Source organism: Myxocyprinus asiaticus, chromosome 5 (genome assembly GCF_019703515.2).
Source record: "Myxocyprinus asiaticus isolate MX2 ecotype Aquarium Trade chromosome 5, UBuf_Myxa_2, whole genome shotgun sequence".
NCBI lineage: Eukaryota > Metazoa > Chordata > Actinopteri > Cypriniformes > Catostomidae > Myxocyprinus > Myxocyprinus asiaticus.
Window position 1 is genome coordinate 1,563,641 of NC_059348.1, and position 21,186 is coordinate 1,584,826.

The 21,186-nt window shown below is 38.5% G+C and overlaps 1 protein-coding gene across 2 annotated transcripts in view; it reads right to left on the bottom strand.

Annotated features, from left to right (window-relative positions):
* Window positions 1-1,128: 1,128 nt before the first annotated feature.
* LOC127440781 (gastrula zinc finger protein XlCGF57.1-like) overlaps window positions 1,129-21,186 on the bottom strand; it is a 36,144-nt gene continuing 16,086 nt past the window's right edge. The window contains exon 3 of one of the 2 annotated variants that reach the window (XM_051697676.1): window positions 1,129-10,883. In XM_051697676.1, coding sequence (XP_051553636.1) covers window positions 9,628-10,883 — 1,256 coding nt within the window. In that variant the 3' untranslated portion in view covers window positions 1,129-9,627. The remainder of the gene's footprint in view (window positions 10,884-21,186) is intronic. The other variant, XM_051697675.1, reaches the window with a different exon arrangement.

The following is a 21,186-nucleotide window of genomic DNA, read 5'->3' on the forward strand; positions in this document are numbered from 1 at the left end:
GATTATTATTATTATTATTTTTTTTTTTTTTTATCTATTTATTTTGTATTTTATTTATTCATTTATTTTTTATGTGCATGTGTGTGTCTATATCATTTGAGACCACTGTGATGTTGGGGTCAAGGTGGTATTGGGGAGGGGGAGGGGTAATAGTGGGGATTAAGATTGATTCTCTCTCTCTCTCTCTCTCTCTCTCTCTCTATATACACTGTATGTTTTGTTTTACGGTGTTCATTTATGTGAATCAATAAAAAAAAAATGTAATCTGAAAATATCTCTCCAAAAATATTTCAAATATACATGGGCAACCTAAAATCAATTAACAGCCTAAATCTCCTCTCTCTCTCTCTCTCTCTCTCTCTCTCTCTCCTGCATGTACACACTACTAAAAAGAGAACAGAATCATTTTTTTGGGCAACAGGAAGTTAAGAAATTCTGATAAATTACTGTGATAAAGCCTTTGGTTTTTGGTTTCATGGAAGGAAAAATATATATAATCAGAATGAAATGACATTTTGAACTGGTTACCAACATTTAAAATAATGTTTTCTCACTGGAACAACTGAAAGAGACTTTAAAAAGGGAAATTTTTAATTTTGTTCCTTGAAATGTCCATGGTTTAAAACCTGGTTTCAGATTGTGGAAATACCTGCAATCTAACTCATAAGCATCCCCACATGTATCCGTAAATCTATTACATAAAGTCAGAGTGGGTTAACAGATTAGAAGAGTTAGCAACTAAACTGGGCCAGTTTACTTCTAGTAAGTGGTTAACCTAAACTTCGGTTCAGAAAACCATAGTATCTTTCAGAATAACCATAACTAACCTGCTCCAGAGTAGGTTATGTTCTAGAGTTCGTTTATTTCAGGTAAATCCCATTAAGTTTCAGAGGTTGTCGGTGCATATGTGACCTTTTTATACCAACACAGTTGTCGTGGAAGGTCAGATTACAGATGACTCACAATATTATAATTTTAAAGCATTACATACACATGATATACAGCAATCTTTGCTTTACCTCTCAAATCTTCTGTCAGGCATTTCCAGTCTCACACACTGCAGATTTGAAAGATTTGAAAGTGAACAAATTGAGCTTTTATTAATGGGAAGGTTTTATACTGTAATATTTTCAACATAGAACACATTGTAAAGGCCTCCATACTCATAATTGTAAAGAGAGGGCTTAGCGTATTTATATTTAGCACAAATAATAATTTAATGATATTAATATTATTAACATACTGTATTTAAAATATCATAGAATAAAATTACACAACCCACAACTTTTTACAGTTCCTTCAGTCAATGAATGTTAATTTTAAAATGACATTGAATAGTATCAATATGCATGTAATTTCTGTCAATTTAAAGTTAAGGCAATAAAATTCATCACTCATTATTCTTCTTCACTAACTAGATAATATGTGATCATCTCATGGACCACAGATATACAGTAGCAAAGAGTTTAGGGAGTTGATTTATCACTTTAATTCATGTACATGAAAAAATGCACAGATTTCCAGACTTGTTCATTGCACTCTTTATTATCTGAAAATATAAATGAGACATGCTGTTATCAGTCACCTGCAGTGCCCTCCTTGAACTGGTGGTCAAGTGATTAAGTCTAAAGATATACTGAATCTCTCTGATGCTCAGCCTCCTCTACTCCACTTGGAGCTTTATATGGTCCTTCTCTAAATTACATTTTTAATCTGCCTTGCATAATTTACCTTTTACAGCTTCCTTTGCAACTAGGAAGAGATGAGAGTTACTTTTTCCTAATTTTGAGATCATAAACATCCACAATGTATAATCAGACACATGATTTTCAATTAAAACAACATCATTTCATTCAGTACCAAGTTGCTGGAGGCAGATGGACCCTCCTCTACATGAGAATGCCCAGCCATGGCCTTTTAGTTGACAAGACAACAAGCAAGTTTTAATGTCACACCAAATAAGAAAAGAACATAATGGACATGTAACTCCTATCATTGTCCACGTCTTTGTCATCTTATAATGCACATGAATAATCATGTGTGGCCAACTGAAAAACAGTACATTAAATCTATGGGAAATCACAACAACTGAAAGAGGGTCCATTAATGCAGTGACACCATCTGTCATCTGCAACTGTGAGAATTGAAAGATGCTAAATTTTTAGAAACCCAAATGTTAAACTGGGTACATCAAATGGTATTAAAAATAAAAGTACATACAGTACACATAACATACAGTACAATAAAATAAGCATGTACAGTACATGGTAAAACACCAGTAAAATTAACTGATTTTTTTTAGTTTTTTAGAGAACCTACAGAATACAGGTAATTATTCTAATGTTAATATCTGTTATGAAGTTTAGTGAAAACAAATAACAACGGTCGGCATATTAAACATTTAGGTAGCAGTAGGCTTTTAAAAGTATGGTAAAACTTTGGTTTTATGAATTAAAAAAATGCACACGTTGATTCTGTATGCTTTCCGTCAAGCAGACTCTCAGTCCTAAACCAATACAGCTATTGCTATTACGAGTGAAGACAACTTTATAATGCTCGTTCGGAGTTATTAGACATCATCTGTGACTTGGGGGTGCTGGTGGAGTGGCGGCTTATGCATTGGCACCAGTGTTGGGTGTAATGCATTACTTTTAAATTACTTTTTCATTGAAAAAAGTAATGATTACTCTTAATTTTTCAGTAATTTAATTACAGTTACTTCTGATGTAATTGCATTAAATACTGTATAGACTACAGAACAATTCTATATAAAACAATAGTGAATTTAAAATCTAAATTTAACGTCTAATGTTAAAATACAGGTGCTGGTCATATAATTAGAATATCATCAAAAAGTTGATTAATTTCACTAATTCCATTCAAAAAGTGAAACTTGTATATTATATTCATTCATTACACACAGACTGATATATTTCAAATGTTTATTTCTTTTAATTTTGATGATTATAACTGACAACTAAGGAAAATCCCAAATTCAGTATCTCAGAAAATTAGAATATTACTTAAGACCAATACAAAGAAAGGATTTTTAGAAATCTTGGCCAACTGAAGAGTATGAACATGAAAGGTATGAGCATGTACAGCACTCAATACTTAGTTGGGGCTCCTTTTGCCTGAATTACTGCAGCAATGCGGCGTGGCATGGAGTCGGTCAGTCTGTGGCACTGCTCAGGTGTTATGAGAGCCCAGGTTGCTCTGATAGTGGCCTTCAGCTCTTCTGCATTGTTGGGTCTGGCATATCGCATCTTCCTCTTCACAATACCCCATAGATTTTCTATGGGGTTAAGGTCAGGCGAGTTTGCTGGCCAATTAAGAACAGGGATACCATGGTCCTTAAACCAGATACTGGTTGCTTTGGCACTGTGTGCAGGTGCCAAGTCCTGTTGGAAAATGAAATCTGCATCTCCATAAAGTTGGTCAGCAGCAGGAAGCATGAAGTGCTCTAAAACTTCATGGTATACGGCTGCGTTGACCTTGGACCTCAGAAAACACAGTGGACCAACACCAGCAGATGACATGGCACCCCAAACCATCACTGACTGTGGAAACTTTACACTGGACCTCAAGCAACGTGGATTGTGTGCCTCTCCTCTCTTCCTCCAGACTCTGGGACCCTGATTTCCAAAGGAAATGCAAAATTTACTTTCATCAGAGAACATAACTTTGGACCACTCAGCAGCAGTCCAGTCCTTTTTGTCTTTAGCCCAGGCGAGACACTTCAGACGCTGTCTGTTGTTCAAGAGTGGCTTGACACAAGGAATGCGACAGCTGAAACCCATGTCTTGCATAAGTCTGTGCGTAGTGGTTCTCCCCCACAGTTTTGAATGGGTTTTGTTTCACAATCCTCTCCAGGGTGCGGTTATCCCTATTGCTTGTACACTTTTTTCTACCACATCTTTTCCTTCCCTTCGCCTCTCTATTAATGTGCTTGGACACAGAGCTCTGTGAACAGCCAGCCTCTTTTGCAATGACCTTTTGTGTCTTGCCCTCCTTGTGCAACGTGTCAATGGTCGTCTTTTGGACAACTGTCAAGTCAGCAGTCTTCCCCATGATTGTGTAGCGTACAGAACTAGACTGAGAGACCATTTAAAGGCCTTTGCAGGTGTTTTGAGTTAATTAGCTGATTAGAGTGTGGCACCAGGTGTCTTCAATGTTGAACCTTTTCACAATATTCTAATTTTCTGAGATACTGAATTTGGGATTTTCCTTAGTTGTCAGTTATAATCATCAAAATTAAAAGAAATAATCATTTGAAATATATCAGTCTGTGTGTAATGAATGAATATAATATACAAGTTTCACTTTTTGAATGGAATTAGTGAAATAAATCCACTTTTTGATGATATTCTAATTATATGACCAGCACCTGTATATGTTTTCTAATTTAACGCTGCTCCCTTAAATTCTTTGGCCAGTTCAAGAATAATTTATTTGATTTTATATTAATTATTTGAAAGAATTAAAAGAACAGTTTCATGTCAATCCTTGTATTTTTCATCTGGTCGAGGTTGATCAGGTTTTTAGAAAGTAATTAGTAATAAGTAATGCAGTTATTTTTCAGACAGAGTAATTAGTAAAATAATCTAATTACAATGTAGAAGATGTAATTAGTAGTTAGTAATTAATTACTTTTTTCGAGTAACTTACCCAACACTGATTGGCACAGGCGACTGCCTAGTATGCCTATGCCTAGAAACGGCCCTGATTCGGCGCTCTGCTGAGAATACCTTTCTGAGTTCACTGTGAACACGCATCAGAGACTATTTAACAGACACGGGTCACTTCTTTTCAAATGAATGAGAGAAAATGGAAGGGACTCTAAAAGGGACTTTTACATGCATAGACTCGCAAATTCAGGGTTGACTGAACTAACCCAAACTTATATTCTAGAGTAAATAACCGTGAGTAATCTCTGTTTAATCACCTCGGGGTTCATGCCAGAGTTGGTTAACGTGGCTTTCTGGAATACCCCCTGGTTTACAGACAGTTTTGTAATCCATATTCATCATGTTTGTTTGTTAACATGTCAGTCAAATAAACCCAAATCAGAATTCAAAGAATGTCTGTACACAAAGACCATAAACTAGACAGTAAGACAATGACCATGTTTACATACACTTAAGAAATCGGTTTATTCCAGGGTTTTGCAGAAAGTGGTGCTCTGAAACAAGAAACGCTGGTTTCCTTAAGCCATTAAAGGGAATTTTATAGAAAGTGGTTTAATGTGGCATGTAAACGCATAATCTGCATTCTGATGGGTGTTTGAAGAGTACACGTGTGTGAAACAGACTTACGACGTAGGATGGAGCCCAACAACAAGTCAACACAACAGGTAGAATTAAACAGGTTTGGGAGTACAATGGGAAACTAAACTATACCCATTCATACCCAGCAATTTAAAATATTGACAGTCCCTCAAGTTCGCATATATGCGCTCATACATTTGGAGAATCCCGGAGATTCTGCTGCATGTCGCGACAGAACACAAACACAGCAACATTTCTGGAATATCTGTAAATAAAGTGAAGCAATGGAGAATAAAATAATGAAGTCTTCCTTGGATACCATGATTGTTATTTACCAAAGCGTTGCAGAGAAATTACGTTACTATGAAAAAAGCTGCTTTCTGATCGAGTCGCATGTATACGGGAGTAAAGAGTACACGATTATACAGTGCAAGTAAACGTGATTGCAGCTTTCTTGCAAAAACCCGCTTTCTGGAGTCCATGTAAACGTAGTCAGTGCAAATAATTTCTCAATGCAACCCATGCTTTGCAAAGACACAGTAAAACAAAACATCTAGCCTAAACAATACAAACAGGAAATTAAGAAAAGGTAAGAACAATGAGAGTTTATAGATGAGCATTGATAGAGGTGAAACTCAGACAAGGTTCTCTCTGGTGGGATGAAGGGGATCATTTATACGCACTTCAGTTAAATCGTTACAGTTTTAGTACTGCTATAAAAAAAATCAGTTTCCCTTTTTTATATAACCACAGCATTATATTTCATCGAAGCAGGAATCTGCAGTACTACTAGAGTTGAAATGATTAACCAGTGTTCTCTCAAATTTGTTCTCTGAATCCATTAAATATAGGTCAATCAATACAAAACGTGCTCCTTTTAATTTCTGATCATTTTATTAAGAACAATAAGCACATTTAATTAAATACACACATTAGTGTCCTTGGTTATAAGACAAATAAATGAAATGAATTGAAATGAATTTAATTAATTTAAAAGTTTCTCAACTATTTTATTGCAAGCGTTGGACCTGAATTTGATTGGACAATAATTTTCTTTTGGACAATTCTTCACCAATATGAATTCTTTGGTGTCTTGTTTTGCTAAAGGCTTTCCCACACTCAAAACACACAAGAACTTCAGTGTGTATTTTAGAGATCGATCGCTATATCGCTTTTACCAATTATTTGGTGCCGATAGTTGTTTTTTGGAAGATATCTGCAAAAATCGACACTGAGTTTTTTTTTTTTTATTATTATTCCATGTTTCTCTGTGGTCAAAACCCTTTTTCTGGTGAATATTTAGACTACAAAAACAATTTTTTTTTTAATATTTTAATTCTGAGCAATGTAATGGAGCCAAGACTCTGCCACCATCGCCATTTATAGAGGAATTCACGATTATTAATGTGAAATGTTATAAGACATATGACAACTGACAAGCGATCACTGATTATCTACTGTTGATTAATTACTGCTCATACAGTATTTTTTTTAGGCCATAAGACAATGTTTACTTTATAGTGATTCTAGTACATTGTACATTCAATTAGACTGATTTTAAAAACCTCTGGCCAGTTAACCAGTTATCGTCCTCTTCCACAATCGGCCGACAACTTAGAATGCATTCTCTGGTTCTTTTTTCAACCACTTGCTTGATCTGCACAAATTTGGTGTCATTTTAAAACTTTGACTTTTATCTTTACAATGAATATAGCTGTTCTGACCAGTTCTAAAATACTGCTTTTAAATTTGCTGAAAAATAAAAAAAAAAGCACATTTGTGATAATCATATATAACAAAAAAGTAAAAAAGATACTAAATACCAAACAGCCATGTGTTACATATCTTTGGAAAGGTCTTGATTAGTAGAATATAATGAGCATATAATTTAATATAATATAATTTGTTTCATTCATAGACCAAACTACAGTGAGTATTAGCATGTGAAATCCACATGTATTTATATAAACTCAGCAAAAAAAGAAACGTCCTCTCACTTTCAACTGCTTTTATTTTCAGCAAGCTTAACATGTTTAAATATTTGTATGAACATAAAAAGATTCAACAACTAAGACATAAACTGAACATGTTTCACAGACATGTGACTAACAGAAATGGAATAATGTGTCCCTGAACAAAGGGGGGGTCAAAATCAAAAGTAACAGTCAGTATCTGGTGTGGCCACCAGCTGCATTAAGTACTGCAGTGCATCTCCCCCTCATGGACTGCACCAGATTTGCCAGTTCTTGCTGCGAGATGTTACCCCACTCTTCCACCAAGGCACTTGCAAGTTTCCAGACATTTCTGGGGGGAATGGCCCTGGCCCTCACCCTCCGATCCAACAGGTCCCAGGCGTGCTCAATGGGATTGAGATCTGGGCTCTTCGCTGGCCATGGCAGAACACTGACATTCCTGTCTTGCAGGAAATCACACACAGAACAAGCAGTATGGCTGGTGGCATTGTCATGCTTGAGGGTCATGTCAGGATGAGCCTGCAGGAAGGGTACCACATGAGGGAGGAGGATGTCTTCGCTGTAACGCACAGCGTTGAGATTGCCAGCAATGACAACAAGCTCAGTCCGATGATGCAGTGACACACCACCCCAGACCATGACGGACCCTCCACCTCCAAATCGATCCCGCTCCAGAGTACAGACTCGGTGTAACGCTCATTTCTTCGACGATAAACGCAAGTTCGACCATCACCCCTGGTGAGACAAAACCGCGACTCGTCAGTGAAGAGCACTTTTTGCCAGTCTTGTGTCATCCAGCGAAGGTGGGTTTGTGTCCATAGGTGACGTTGTTGCCGGTGATGTCTGGTAAGGACCTGCCTTATAACAGGCCTACAAGCCCTCAGTCCAGCCTCTCTCAGCCTATTGCGGACAGTCTGAGCACTGATGGAGGGATTGTGCGTTCCTGGTGTAACTCGGGCAGATGTTGTTGCCATCCTGTACCTGTCCCACAGGTGTGATATTCGGATGTACCTCCCTGTAGCGCTGTCTTAGGCGTCTCACAGTATGGACATTGCAATGTATTGCCCTGGCCACATCTGCAGTCCTCATGCCTCCATGCAGCATGCCTAAGGCACGTTCACACAGATGATCAGGAACCCTGGGCATCTTTCTTTTGGTGTTTTTCAGAGTCAGTAGAAAGGTCTTTAGTGTCCTAAGTTTTTATAACTGTGACCTTAATTGCCTACCGTCTGTAAGCTGTTAGTGTCTTAACGACCATTCCACAGATGCATGTTCATTAATTGTTTATGGTTAACAAGCATGAAAAACATTGTTTAAACCCTTTACAATAAAGATCTGTAAAGTTATTTGGATTTTTACAAAGTTATTTTTAAAATACAGTGTCCTGAAAAAGGGGCATTTCTTTTTTTTGCTGAGTTTATATATATAAAATGATAAACAGCCTTTCCATCATATTTTGGTTTATTACTTCATGAAAAATAAACATCATATAAAAAATGTAATATATCATAACTTACAGCAGGTAGTCCTGAATCAAACAAGCCCTCACTCGACATCATATGATCGGTAAATCCACAGATATACCTCAAAGAGTTTCACAAACAAGCTATGCTGGCTAGCGCTAATAGAGATCGCTATAGCAACGGCGACTCAATGAAACAGGATTCTTCACATCATATATATGTCAGATCACTGTCATTGGATATCCAGAGAGTGTCAGATTTCACAAGTTACGTGTTCCACATGTGGACCAGAACCAGTGCGCACATACATAGACTGCGCACAAGAGGGCACTCAATGCACTTTTTTTTTCTTTTTTTAGAGTGATGGAACAAGTGATGGAAAAATATGTGAAATGTGTTAAATGGGACTAGTTTAAGTATTTTTATATTTTTGCATTCATAGTTTTCAGTTATTCTGTTTTAATGTTCAATAAAACACATTTATTATTGTTTGGAGAGGTTATTTGGACACTTTGCTAAATAAAAGTCCACTATTGTTCCATAAGTTTAGATTGCTTTGTTCTATCAACTATTTTTTTTTTCCTGGTATAGTTGTATGACATGTTGTAGAACAACACCATAACATTTTTGACCATCCATACTTACTGTCTAAAAGGTATAATGTCAAATTTAATAATTAAAAAGTAAAATTTAAAAGTAAAACTTTAAAAGTAAATTTTTAGCGTTATGTTTGTATGTTTTGTCAGCAGTGTTTAAGAGTCTCTGAGCAGGATCCAAATATATTTTCATATATTTTGAAAGGTTTTCGAAAAATGTATACCAAGCAATTGATGTTCTTTGCCATTTTTTTAAAGTTATAAGCTCTTACTTTTGGGTATGCCATTTTAGTGGAAATCCCTGAAAATGCCTTCAGGGTGTAAGGGGTTAAGGTCTGTCATTTTTATGAATTGCCTGGTGTTTTTTTAAATATGATGCAAAGCTGAATTTTTTACTGCATTGGTCACAGCTAAATGGCCTTTCTATAGAGTGAGAGCGCAGATGACTTTTTAAATTGCGTAAGTCTACAAACCTCTTGCCACACTCAGAACATTGGTATGATTTCTCACCAGAATGAATTTTACCATGACTTATTAGGCTACTGTAATAGATGAAGCTCTTTCCACATTGATGGCATGAGTAAGGCTTTTCACCTGTGTGAATTCTAATGTGAATCTTAAGGTATTCTGGTAAAGTGAAACTCTTTCCACACTGAGGGCAAGTGTAAGACTTCTCTCCAGAGTGAGTTCTCATGTGATTCTCAAGGTTTCTTTTACTTGCGACACCCTTTCCACAATGAGGGCAAATGTAAGGCCTCTCTCCATTGTGAGTCTTTATATGGTTCTTCAAGCATCTTATCTGTGTGAAACACTTTCCACACTGAGGGCAGGTGTAAGGCTTCTCTCCAGAATGAGTTCTCTTGTGAATCTTAAAGTTTGATGGATCTGTGAAACTCTTTCCACAGTGATGGCAAGTGTAAGGCTTCTCTCCAGAGTGAGTTCTCATGTGAATCTGAAGACTTCTTTTGTGTTTGTAAATCTTTCCACACTGCTGGCATGTGAAATGCTTCTCTCCAGCATGAGTTCTCAAGTGAATCTGAAGGGTTTTTTTGTGTGTGCAAGTCTTTCCACACTGCTGGCATGTGAAATGCTTCTGTCCAGCATGAGTTCTCATGTGTATCTCAAGGGTTTTTTTGTGTGCGTAATTCAATCCACACTGATGGCATGTGTAAGGCTTCTCTCCACAGTGAGCTCTTACGTGAATCTCAAAGTTTGATTTGTCTGTGAAACTCTTTCCACACTGAGGGCATCTGAAAGGCTTCTCTCCAGCGTGAGCTCTCATGTGAATCTGAAAGCTTGATGGATGTGTGAAACTCTTTCCACACTGATCACATGTGTAAGGCCTCTCTCCAGTGTGAATTCTCATGTGAATCTTAAGGGTTCCTCTTTTTGTGAAACTCTTTCCACATTGAGGGCAGATAATAGGATTTTTGGCTCCTGTTTCTTTCAGTGAGATATAATTTTCACTCTGTATGAATCGAAGAAAAGATTTTTCTCCAGCTGAGACATTATCAGGTTCAAGATTCCGATGTTTCTTCTCCACTTCATTCAGTTCTAGACTTTCCTCTTTAACTTCCATCAGATCTAAAATGAATAAATTAAACATATTAGCTAATCAGTAGAATCAGGTGTGTTAGATAATGGAAACATCAAATCTATGTAGTGTTAGTGGTACTCCAGGAAATGATTGCGAAACACTGGTCTAAAGCAAGGGTCTTCAATAGGGGGTCCGCAAATTATTGTTTGATCCACCATTGGCACTCTTAATAGATAATCACTCACTCGTACATGAGCAATAGCAAGAGATGAATTTAGTTTAGTTAAAGCTGAAGTGTGTAATTTCTGCCCCACTGAACAGACTTGCAAAAATAAACATTGTTTTCAAAACAGAACACGCCCAACCCCCAACTCACGCCATTGACTGAATCAGTGTTGTTGTATGGGGCTTGATGGGCCAATCAAAAGAAACTGGAATTTCCATAGTGCCACAGAAACAATGTGTTAATAGTTTGAGAAAATGAACCCATGAATGGATTACTTATAGCTGCCTCTGCATATTAAGCTGGGATAGAAGAAAGTATTTTAATACTGAAAACGTTACACACTTCAGCTTTAAAAGTCCATCAACATGTTGAAGTCCCTCACACCTGCATGCAATATACTCCAAAATGTTGGGACAGTCGAGTGTTTACCACTGTGTAACATCACCATTTCTTCAAATAACACTTAAGCGTTTTATCAGCTTTGGCCCGAAGAACAGGATGGCTGTTATTTCCAAAACCTATTTGAAATGTTAGACTCGTTAGACCACAAAACACAATTTTACTGTTGTACTTTCTATCTCAGATGAGACCGAGCCCAGAGAAGTTGGCGGCACTTCTGGACAGTGTTGATGTATGGCTTCTGCTTTGTGAAGTAAAGCCTTAAAGCTGCACTATGTAAGATTGTTTGGGTAAAAATGAACAAATTGCCATTATTAATTGAGTACATAAACAATCAGTGTTCAAAACACTGTCCTTACCTTACTCGGATTCACTACGGTAAGCCTTTAAAAATGATTTGTATTTTGAATCGGGTCGGATTTGTTGTGAAATCACAGGCTTATGTCGTTCATCCTTGCATCATTACGTCATGTCCGTAAACACAGAAAATAAGTACCGGCTGTCACATGATCTGCTGGGGAAATTACACTGTTCAGTTCCGTCAGTCACACTCATGCAGCGCAGGACAGCACTGCTGCAGTCTGGATGGATATTTATCTGTTTGAAGTTATTTACCCGCTATAATGCTTGGATATGTTTCCTGGTAGAGTTGTTGAAGCTTATATTGGTTATCATGCTTTTATGAATTGAAAATTACTCATGTTAGCCGATCGCGATGTATCTACATTGTCCGTTGAAGTTACTGTAACATGTTTACTAGTATGTATGACTTCTAAAATTGACTTCTTTTAATTGTTATATTGCATAACTAGGCACATTATTTTCATGTTTAATAAAGTATATTTTATCCCCATCATTACTGAAATAATAAAGTCTTCCATTGAACAGCCATACAGCAAGTTTCAACTCTTTAACTGATAAGTGTAGTACAATAAAAATATTAATAGCAGATAAAACACTAGAATAATCATATGACAATATGATGGTAACTGGTGGTGATTGAGGAGAGTCCCCTGTTCCCGTTCGATTCAGTTCACTCGACATTGCGGGAATTGCTATGGGGAATTCCTTCTCCGACAACCTAGTTGAAACCCTTGTACAATAACACCAATCCTCTGACTGGCAATGGTGTTTGAGCCCCATCCCTTTAGGCGCACAGTTGCCCTAGATAAGCGGGCGCGAAATCACTATTTCTTCAGAATGTTTGTCCTTCAAGACTGTGAACATCATTCTCATCTTGGAAACCCTCTCTGCTTCACCATTGGGATACACCTTTTCAGCGGACAGGATCTTCTCTGCAAGATGCGGACAGGATGACTCATCGCCTGTACAACTCAGCACCTGCAGCAAGAGGGCTCACCGCTCCCCTGCAGTGTTCTGGTCAAGATTTTCTCTGCCTCGCCATTGAAGACGCTCTCTGTGAACAGGTTCTTTGCTTTAGATGCTCGTCGTTGAACATGGTGCTTCAGCGAGAGACAGACATGCTTCCCACAGCGTTCAGGCAGGAGTTACTGTATTCTTTACATACATATTTCAGTTACATACACTGGCAGCCAAAAGTTTGGAATAATGTACAGATTTTGCTGTTTCAGAAGGAAATTGGTATTTTAATTCACCAAAGTGGCATTCAACTGATCAAAGTATAGTCAGGACATTACTGATGTAAAAAACAGCACCAGGGAGGTCACGTGACACCATGCGAGGATTTTTCTGAGAACATCCGATAAAGATCTTGTGTTATGCTAGGAGTTATAAAGGAAGGCTTTCTTGGAAGAACCAAAAAATGTTCTTGTTCCCAGACTTTGAGAATTCGACAAGAGAGAAACGTAATCGATTCAAGGAATGCAAGAAACTTTTACATCAACGGAAGGTCGCTTTTGCACTGATATTCCTGGCCAAATTGAGAATAGATGCTAAGGATGGCCATAAAACATTCACATACCCACAGCAAGCAATGTCCTTCATAAAGTCAATGGAGTAAGTCATCTTGTTGTACTCACATTATTGCAGCCGAATGGACCGGCTCACTGAACATTCGCTGTTTGAAGAATCTGCGTGCTTTTTTTGTGCTGGTTCTGCCTAGTGGCTGGAGTTTATTTTGTAGAGTAACACACCTTCAGGACAGTTTTATGGATGAATCTACATGCTCTTTGTGTTTATTCCACATATTGGCTGGAGTTTGTTTTGTGGAGTATTTCTTACAAAGTCATTGGAATAAGTAATTTGCTTACATTCATGTTGCAGCCGAGTGGACTGGCTCACTGAACATTCGCTTGACTGTTTGAGAAATCTGAATGCTTTTTTTGTGCTGGTTCTGCCTTGCAGCTGGAGTTTATTTTGTAGAGTGTCACACCTTCAGGACAGTTTTATGGATGAATCTACATGCTCTTTGCCTTTATTCCGCCTATTGGCTGGAGTTTGTTTTATAGTTTATATTTTGCTGTGTAATTCTGTCTCATAAAATTTGTATAGAAACACCAGACTTGAGCAAACCAACGGCAAGGCTGTCGCGGGGGTTCTCGTAGGCACGCATTTACTGTTTGAGTTTGGAGGGATGGACGCCAGTTGGCGCTGTCATGCGCGGGGTTAATGTGCACGTTTTTCTTTTTTCTGTTTGTTTTGTTCTGGGGGATGTTTGGGTTTTGATGGTTGCACTAATGTTGGAATGTGGACTTTATAATCTTGTTTTTGACACTATGAATCTATTTTTTCTTATTTGTCAAAATGTCAAATGTTAATATGAGTGGATTGTCTCTCTCCACGTGGAATGTGAATGGGTTGGGACACCCCATAAGAAGGAAGGTTATTTCTCTTCTTAAGCGTAAGAAATATGATATAGCGTTTCTTCAAGAAACGCACCTTTCTCCACAGGAGGCTGAAAAATTTGGGAAGATATGGGGTGGGCATTTTTTTTATAGTGCCGGCTCGAGTAAGAGCAGGGGAGTCATTACGCTGATAAGTAAACTTCTACAATTCAAATGTCTCAAACGGATTAAAGATAAATTAGGAAGAGTCATTATTGTTTTAGCTGAAATTCAGGGACAAAGTCTTATTTTGGCTAATATTTATGCACCTAACATTGATGATCAGGGCTTTTTTATAGATCTTGAAGGGATGTTGCAAGCCGCTAGCACCCCTCATGATATAATATTGGGAGGAGACTTTAATCTTTTGATGGGCTCAGTCCTTGATCATAGTGAAGCAAAAGTGTGCAAGCCTCCTAGAGCAACACTGATGCTTCACAGGATGTGTAAAAATCTTGGTCTCACAGATATTTGGAGACTTTTGAACACATCTGGTAGAGACTATACATTTTTTTCCATCAGTCCATAAGATTTACTCTAGAATAGATTTTTTTTCATATATACACTACCGGTCAAAAGTTTTGAAACACTTATTCTTTATTAAATATTTTTTTTCACATTTAGAATAATAGTAAAGTCATCAAAACTATGGAATAACATAAATGGAACTTTGGGAATTATGTTGTGACTAAACAAAATCCAAAATAAACCAAAACTGTGTTATATTTTAGCATCTTCAAAGTAGTCACCCTTTGCCTAGAATTTGCAGACATGTACTCTTGACATTTTCTCAACCAACTTCTTGAGGTATCACCCTGGGATGATTTTTAAACAGTATTGAAGGAGTTCCTATCTATGTTGGGCACTTATTGGCTGCTTTATTATTTGGTCCAAGTCATCAATTTCAAAAACTTTTTTTTTCTTTAATTACATTTTAGTTTTATAATGAAATAAATGAATATGGTGGCACAATAATATTTTTGTCTACAAAACTAATTTCAAACATTTAAGCATACGCCATCAGATCAAAAGATTTTTAAGATCATGAGAAACATTTCAGTCAAGTGTTTCAAAACTTTTGACCGGTAGTGTATATATATATCTAAGTCCCTCATTTCATCCAACCATGACACAAGCCTGGATCAGTCTGATTCTTTAAAAGGACAAAGATCCAAGCGAGTGTAAGAGTTACTGTCCAATTTCCCTGATCCAGCTAGACATTAAAATATTGGCAAAATTTTGGCTAACCGATTAAGTTATGACATCTCCTATACATATAAATCAGGTGGTGTTTATTCGAGCCGTAGCTCTGCTGATAACATTAAGTGTTTCATCAATATCATGTTGACAGTGGTGAATGATCAGACTCTGGTCGTTGCCATCTCACTTGACGCCGAAAAGGCGTTTGATATGGTAGAATAGGACTATCTTTTTAAGATTTTGGAAATATTGGGAATCGTTTTATTGGATGGATTAAGTTACTTCATAGACACCCGGTAGCGGCGGTATAAACAAATGGATAAATATCAGATTATTTTACTCTGGATAGGGGCACCTGGCAGGGTTGCCCTCTTTCCCCATTATTGTTCTGTCTTGCCCTGGAAACATTAGCAGCCGCAATAAGAAAGGAGGATGATTTTCCAGGGGTGCTGGTGGGAGGTGTGGCGCATAAGCTTTTGCTTTACACAGATGATAGTTTATTATTCATCTCTGACCCTACAAGATCTATGCTTTGCCTCCACAGAATTATTAATTCCTTTTCTAAATTCTCAGGATACAGAGTTAATTGGTCTAAATAGCTCTGACAGAGTACTGCCCGGTAACGGTTTTTCAGCCGGGAGCCTTCCAGTGGCCCAAACAGGGCATTAAGTATTTGGGTATTTTATTCCCAGCAAATCTGTGTGGTTTAGTTAGAGTTAATTTTGAGTTTTTGAGCAATGTGGGCAGGTGGGCTATGATTGGGAAGGTTAATGTTATTAAATTCAACTACCTGCTACAGTCTCTCCCTATAGATGTCCCCCTCTCTTATTTCAAGCAATTTGATAGCATAGCGAAGTCTTTCATTTAGAATGGTAAACATCCCAGATTACATTTCAGTAAGTTGCATAGGCCGATTGACATAGGTGGACTAGGCCTACCCATGATTTTGTTTTATTATTATTAGAGGTGCACCAATCGACCGGCCAGGGACCGGAATCAGCTAATTTTCCGCATGCTTGGCCCGGACTGGTGACCAGCCGGTCAGTCTCACGTCTTTCAGATTCCGAGCCGGTCCGTTTTGTTGCCAGCAGCGCAGACAATAACGTCACAGCAACACTCGCAGCCGCATGTAAACATGTCGTTGCCGTGGAAGTTCTTCACTGTGAGTAAAGAAGACACAAATTTCGCAATTTGTAATAATTGTAAGGATAAAGTAAACCGTGGGGGAACCACCACGAAAATGTTCGGAACAACAAACCTAATTAGACACTTAAAATACCATCACCCAGCTGAACATGCCCAGTTTGAAGAAGCTAAAAAAGGGAAAGCGGCTAAAGTTAGCCAGTGATCAGAGCCAGCCACAAGTCAGCAGCCTCTCCTATCTTTCCTTGGTATGAGCAGCAAAAAGACCAAAGCAATTATGAGGAAAATTATGGAATTCATGGCCTTGGATGACCAGCCGTTCTCCATAGGAGAGGACAGAGGCTTCAGAAATCTGATCAATTTCCTCCAAAATACACAATACCGAGTAGGTGGTACTTTTCCGACATCGCGTTGCCCGAGTTGTTTAATCTCGTGTCATGTCACGCATGCAGCCTGTTACAAGCCGATCCTGAAGCAGCAATCAGTTTTACAACTGATATTTGGACATCTAACGTAAGCTTAATGTCAATGTTGAGCCTGACTGTACACTGGGTGGACAAAGATTTCCTGCGACAACAACTACTTCTGCACTGTCAAGAAATGACAGGGTCCCATACTGCTGCCAACCAAGCAGCAACATTTGACATGATGTTGCAGCGGTGGGGTTTGGACAAGAACAGGGTTCATGTCGTGCTTCGAGACAATGCAAGAAATATAAGCAAAGCACTTGACGAAGACAACATGGCAAGTTTGCCCTGCATGGCACATACATTACAACTGGTTGTGAATGAGGGTCTGCTGTCCCAGCGAAGCATCACTGATGTGGTGGCAATTGCCAGCAAGACTGTTGGACATTTTAAACACTCAACCCTAGCCTATTCGCGACTTCATGACATTCAGGCACAGTTAGGTCAGCCCAGTAAAAGACTGCAGCAAGATGTTCCGACCAGATGGAACAGCACATACTATATGCTGCACTCACTGGTGGAGCAGAGACGTGCTTTGGGAGCATACGCTGCGGAACACGAGCTGCCAGCCACACTCAACATGCATCAGTGGGGGCTTATTGAGAACATCATGATCCTGCTCGCACCATTTGAGGAACTCACAAAGGAAATTAGCTCCTCGACAGCAACAGCCGCAGACGTCATTCCAGCCATCACTGCACATAAATGGCTTTTGGAGAGAAGGGCAGACACAGATCGTGGAGTGGGCACTGCAAAAACCACACTGCTGGAGGCGGTTCAGAGACAGTTCAGCAACATTGAAAAGGAGCCACTGTATACTTTGGCCACTGTTATTGATCCCAGGTAGGTTATATAGCCAGCTGTTACTATATACTGTAAACATGATGATGATGATTATTATTAGCAATATTTCTGCTACTACCATCTACTACTACTGCTACTACTTACTACTACTAATAATATAACAACAAAAACAATACAATTATTGCCAATAATAATAATCATCATCATGTTAAAAACTTGAGTGTAGCCTAGAGTATAAAACAAATTGGATGAACATAGCTATATAGCTATAGGTTAATAGTTATGCTTTATGTTTTCCTAGCTATATTTGAAACACAATCATTTGAGTCAAATGATTGTGTTTCAAATATAGCTGGAAAAAATGTGCGATTCTTCTACCTTTTGCATAAACAAAGACAAGAAGGACTGGTCAAATGATTTGACCAATCCTTCTTGTCTTTGTCTGTTTATGCAAAAGGTACAAGAATCGCTACTTTTCAGCAGAAGTTAAAGACCAAGTGAAACAGGCGCTTTTGGCTATGCTGGAGGGGGAGACCAGACATGCAGTTGATGAACCTGTTGCAGAAGCGTCTGCAGTACCTGGTCCTGTCACAGAAGCACCTGCAGCCAAAATGCCATGTAGTCTACTACTTTCAGTACATGATGAAATACTGAAGGAGAATGCTGAGGTGGAGCAGCTGCTGGCCAGCCCCTCATCTGAGCAGGTACAGAGCTACCTCTCCGAGTTGCCCAGCAACGGAAGCGAAAACGCACTAACCTACTGGAGGATCAACAAAGATCGTTTCCCTGCGCTTGCTCCACTTGCCCGAGCCTACCTCTCTGCTCCATGTACAAGCACTGAAAGTGAGCACTTGTTGAGCTTGGCTGGACATGTGATAGATGAAAGGAGAAACCGATTATCAGGTGACAAGTCAGAGATGCTTCTGTTTGTCAAGAAAAACTTGCCATTAATGCTCAAGTAATAGCATTTTGCCTATACATATGTTGGCAACAAATAAAAGGTGCCTTATTTAATTGTTACCCACTGCTCCTATTATTATTTGGAAGAGTATTGTACACTTCAATTTTGTTCATAGGCTTGTAATCTTTGGACTTTTGTGAGATGAGTAAAAAAGAGAAAAAGATCAAGATCTGTTTTGTTATATAAAGCAACTCATTTTCAGTTAATTGTTATTTCTACCACTATCCAGTCACAGAGCACTTTATTTTGAGAGTTGTTTAAGTGACAGAAGATCCTGTGACAGTGCAGATTGGGGGAAATTGTAATGTTTAATAATCTCTTTTATTATGAAAATAACATTTTGCATTGAAGAAAAGTATATTTTTGTTTGTATATGCTGTCAATTATAGTTCTTAGAAAGAAAATCGGAATCTGCAAAAATCGGTATTGGCAGGTCACAAAAAAGAAAATCGGAAATCGGAATCGGCCAAGAAAATTGCAATTGGTGCATCTCTGATTATTATGCCTTCGGTCTCAGACATTTGGCTCATTGGTCGCTTCCACCTGAGAGAGCCCCTCCCTGGTTTTGTATTGAACATGAAGTTCTTGCCCCTATTTCGCAATTGCAAAGCCTATCAAACTAATCGGAGAAGTTAAGTTACACCCCGTTATCTCGCATTTGCACTCAGTATGGACAAAAGTGTCCAGAGTGTTTAATTCGGAAATGTATTTAAATGTTGCTTCGAGCATATGGCTGAACCCAAAGTTGTGTATTTATAAGTCCCCTTTCTGTTGGACAGAGTGGATTGTGAGGGAGGTTAATACGCTCAGTGACCTATATGAGAGTGGAGTGTTGAGATCCTTTGAAAATATGGTTCAACATTTTGGGATTCCCAGGTCTCTATTCTTTAGGTACTTACAGCTGTGCCACCTGCTTTGTACTATTTTTAGGAGAACCATACACCCCCCTAAAGCAGCTGATACTCTGGGAGTGGTGATTACTGCTTTTGGAAAAGGTCATGAGGCATCAGTGTATTACTCCCTGCTAATTCAGAATCTGGGCGACGGATCTTCAACTTCTCTCAAGAGATTATGGGAGAAAGATTTAAACTTGATATTGGAGGAGGGAGTGTGGGCTAGGTTTCTAAAAAAAAGTCTAAATCTAGAGATGCAAGGGTGCGCCTTATACAATTTAAGATTTTACATCGATTCTATTGGACCCCCTCTAGATTGTTTAGGCTTGGTCTTAAAGACACACCCACCTGCTGGCGATGCCAATCAGAAGATGGGGACACAACCCATGTTTTTTTGGTGGTGTGTTAAGATCCAAGAATTTTGGTTGAGGGTTCAGAGTTTTATGTGTGATGTATTGGGCACTCAAATTTCATTTTGCCCAGACAATTTTTTAGGCGATGGGGCGGTCATTAATATAGGTGATAAGTACATAAAACATTGGGTCCTAGCCAGTGTTACGTTCGGCAGACAGGTCATCCTTAGGGGATGGAAGTCGGCTGGAGTGCCCTCATTTCAGGAATGGTGCACAAAGATGGGCAGGGTGTCGGCATTTGTGGAGGTGTCATATAGAAGGCTAGGCAACCGGGAGTTGTACGATAAAAAGTGGGTTAGCTATCTGGCCTTTTTGGAGGGCTCTCGGGGTGGGGCAGTGGAGAGGGACTTGTAGTTTTAAATGTGTTTATTATTATTATTATTTTTTTTTATCTGCGTGTGTAGTCGGGATTTGGCCACAGGGATATCTGCTGGGGGTCGGGGTGGGGTTGGGGATTGGGAGGGGGGAATGGAAATAATGGGGTTTAAGGGGGATATTGGTTGACTCTGTACATGATTGTTTTTCTTTGTTATGTGTCATGCTTGAGGAGCAACCAATAAAAATGTTAATCTGAAAAACAGCACCATCACTATTTGAAAAAAGTCATTTTTGATCAAACCTAGACAGGCCCCATTTCCAGCAGCCATCATTCCAACACCTTATCCTTGAGTAATCAAGCTAAATTGCTAATTTGGTACTAGAAAATCACTTGCCATTATATCAAACACAGTTGAAAGCTATTTGGTTCCTTAAATAAAAATTAACATTGTCTTTGCGTTTGTTTTTGAGTTGCCGCAGTATGAATAGACTGGCATGTCTTAAGGTCAATATTAGGTAAAAAATGGCAAAAAAGAAGCAGCTTTCTCTAGAAACCTGTCAGTCAATCATTGTTTTGAGGAATGAAGGCTATACAATGCTTGAAATTGCCAAAAAACTGAAGACATCATACAAAAGTGTACACTACAGTCTTCAAAGACAAAGGACAACTGGCTCTAACAAGAACATAAAGAGATGTGGAAGGCCCAGATGTACAACTAAAC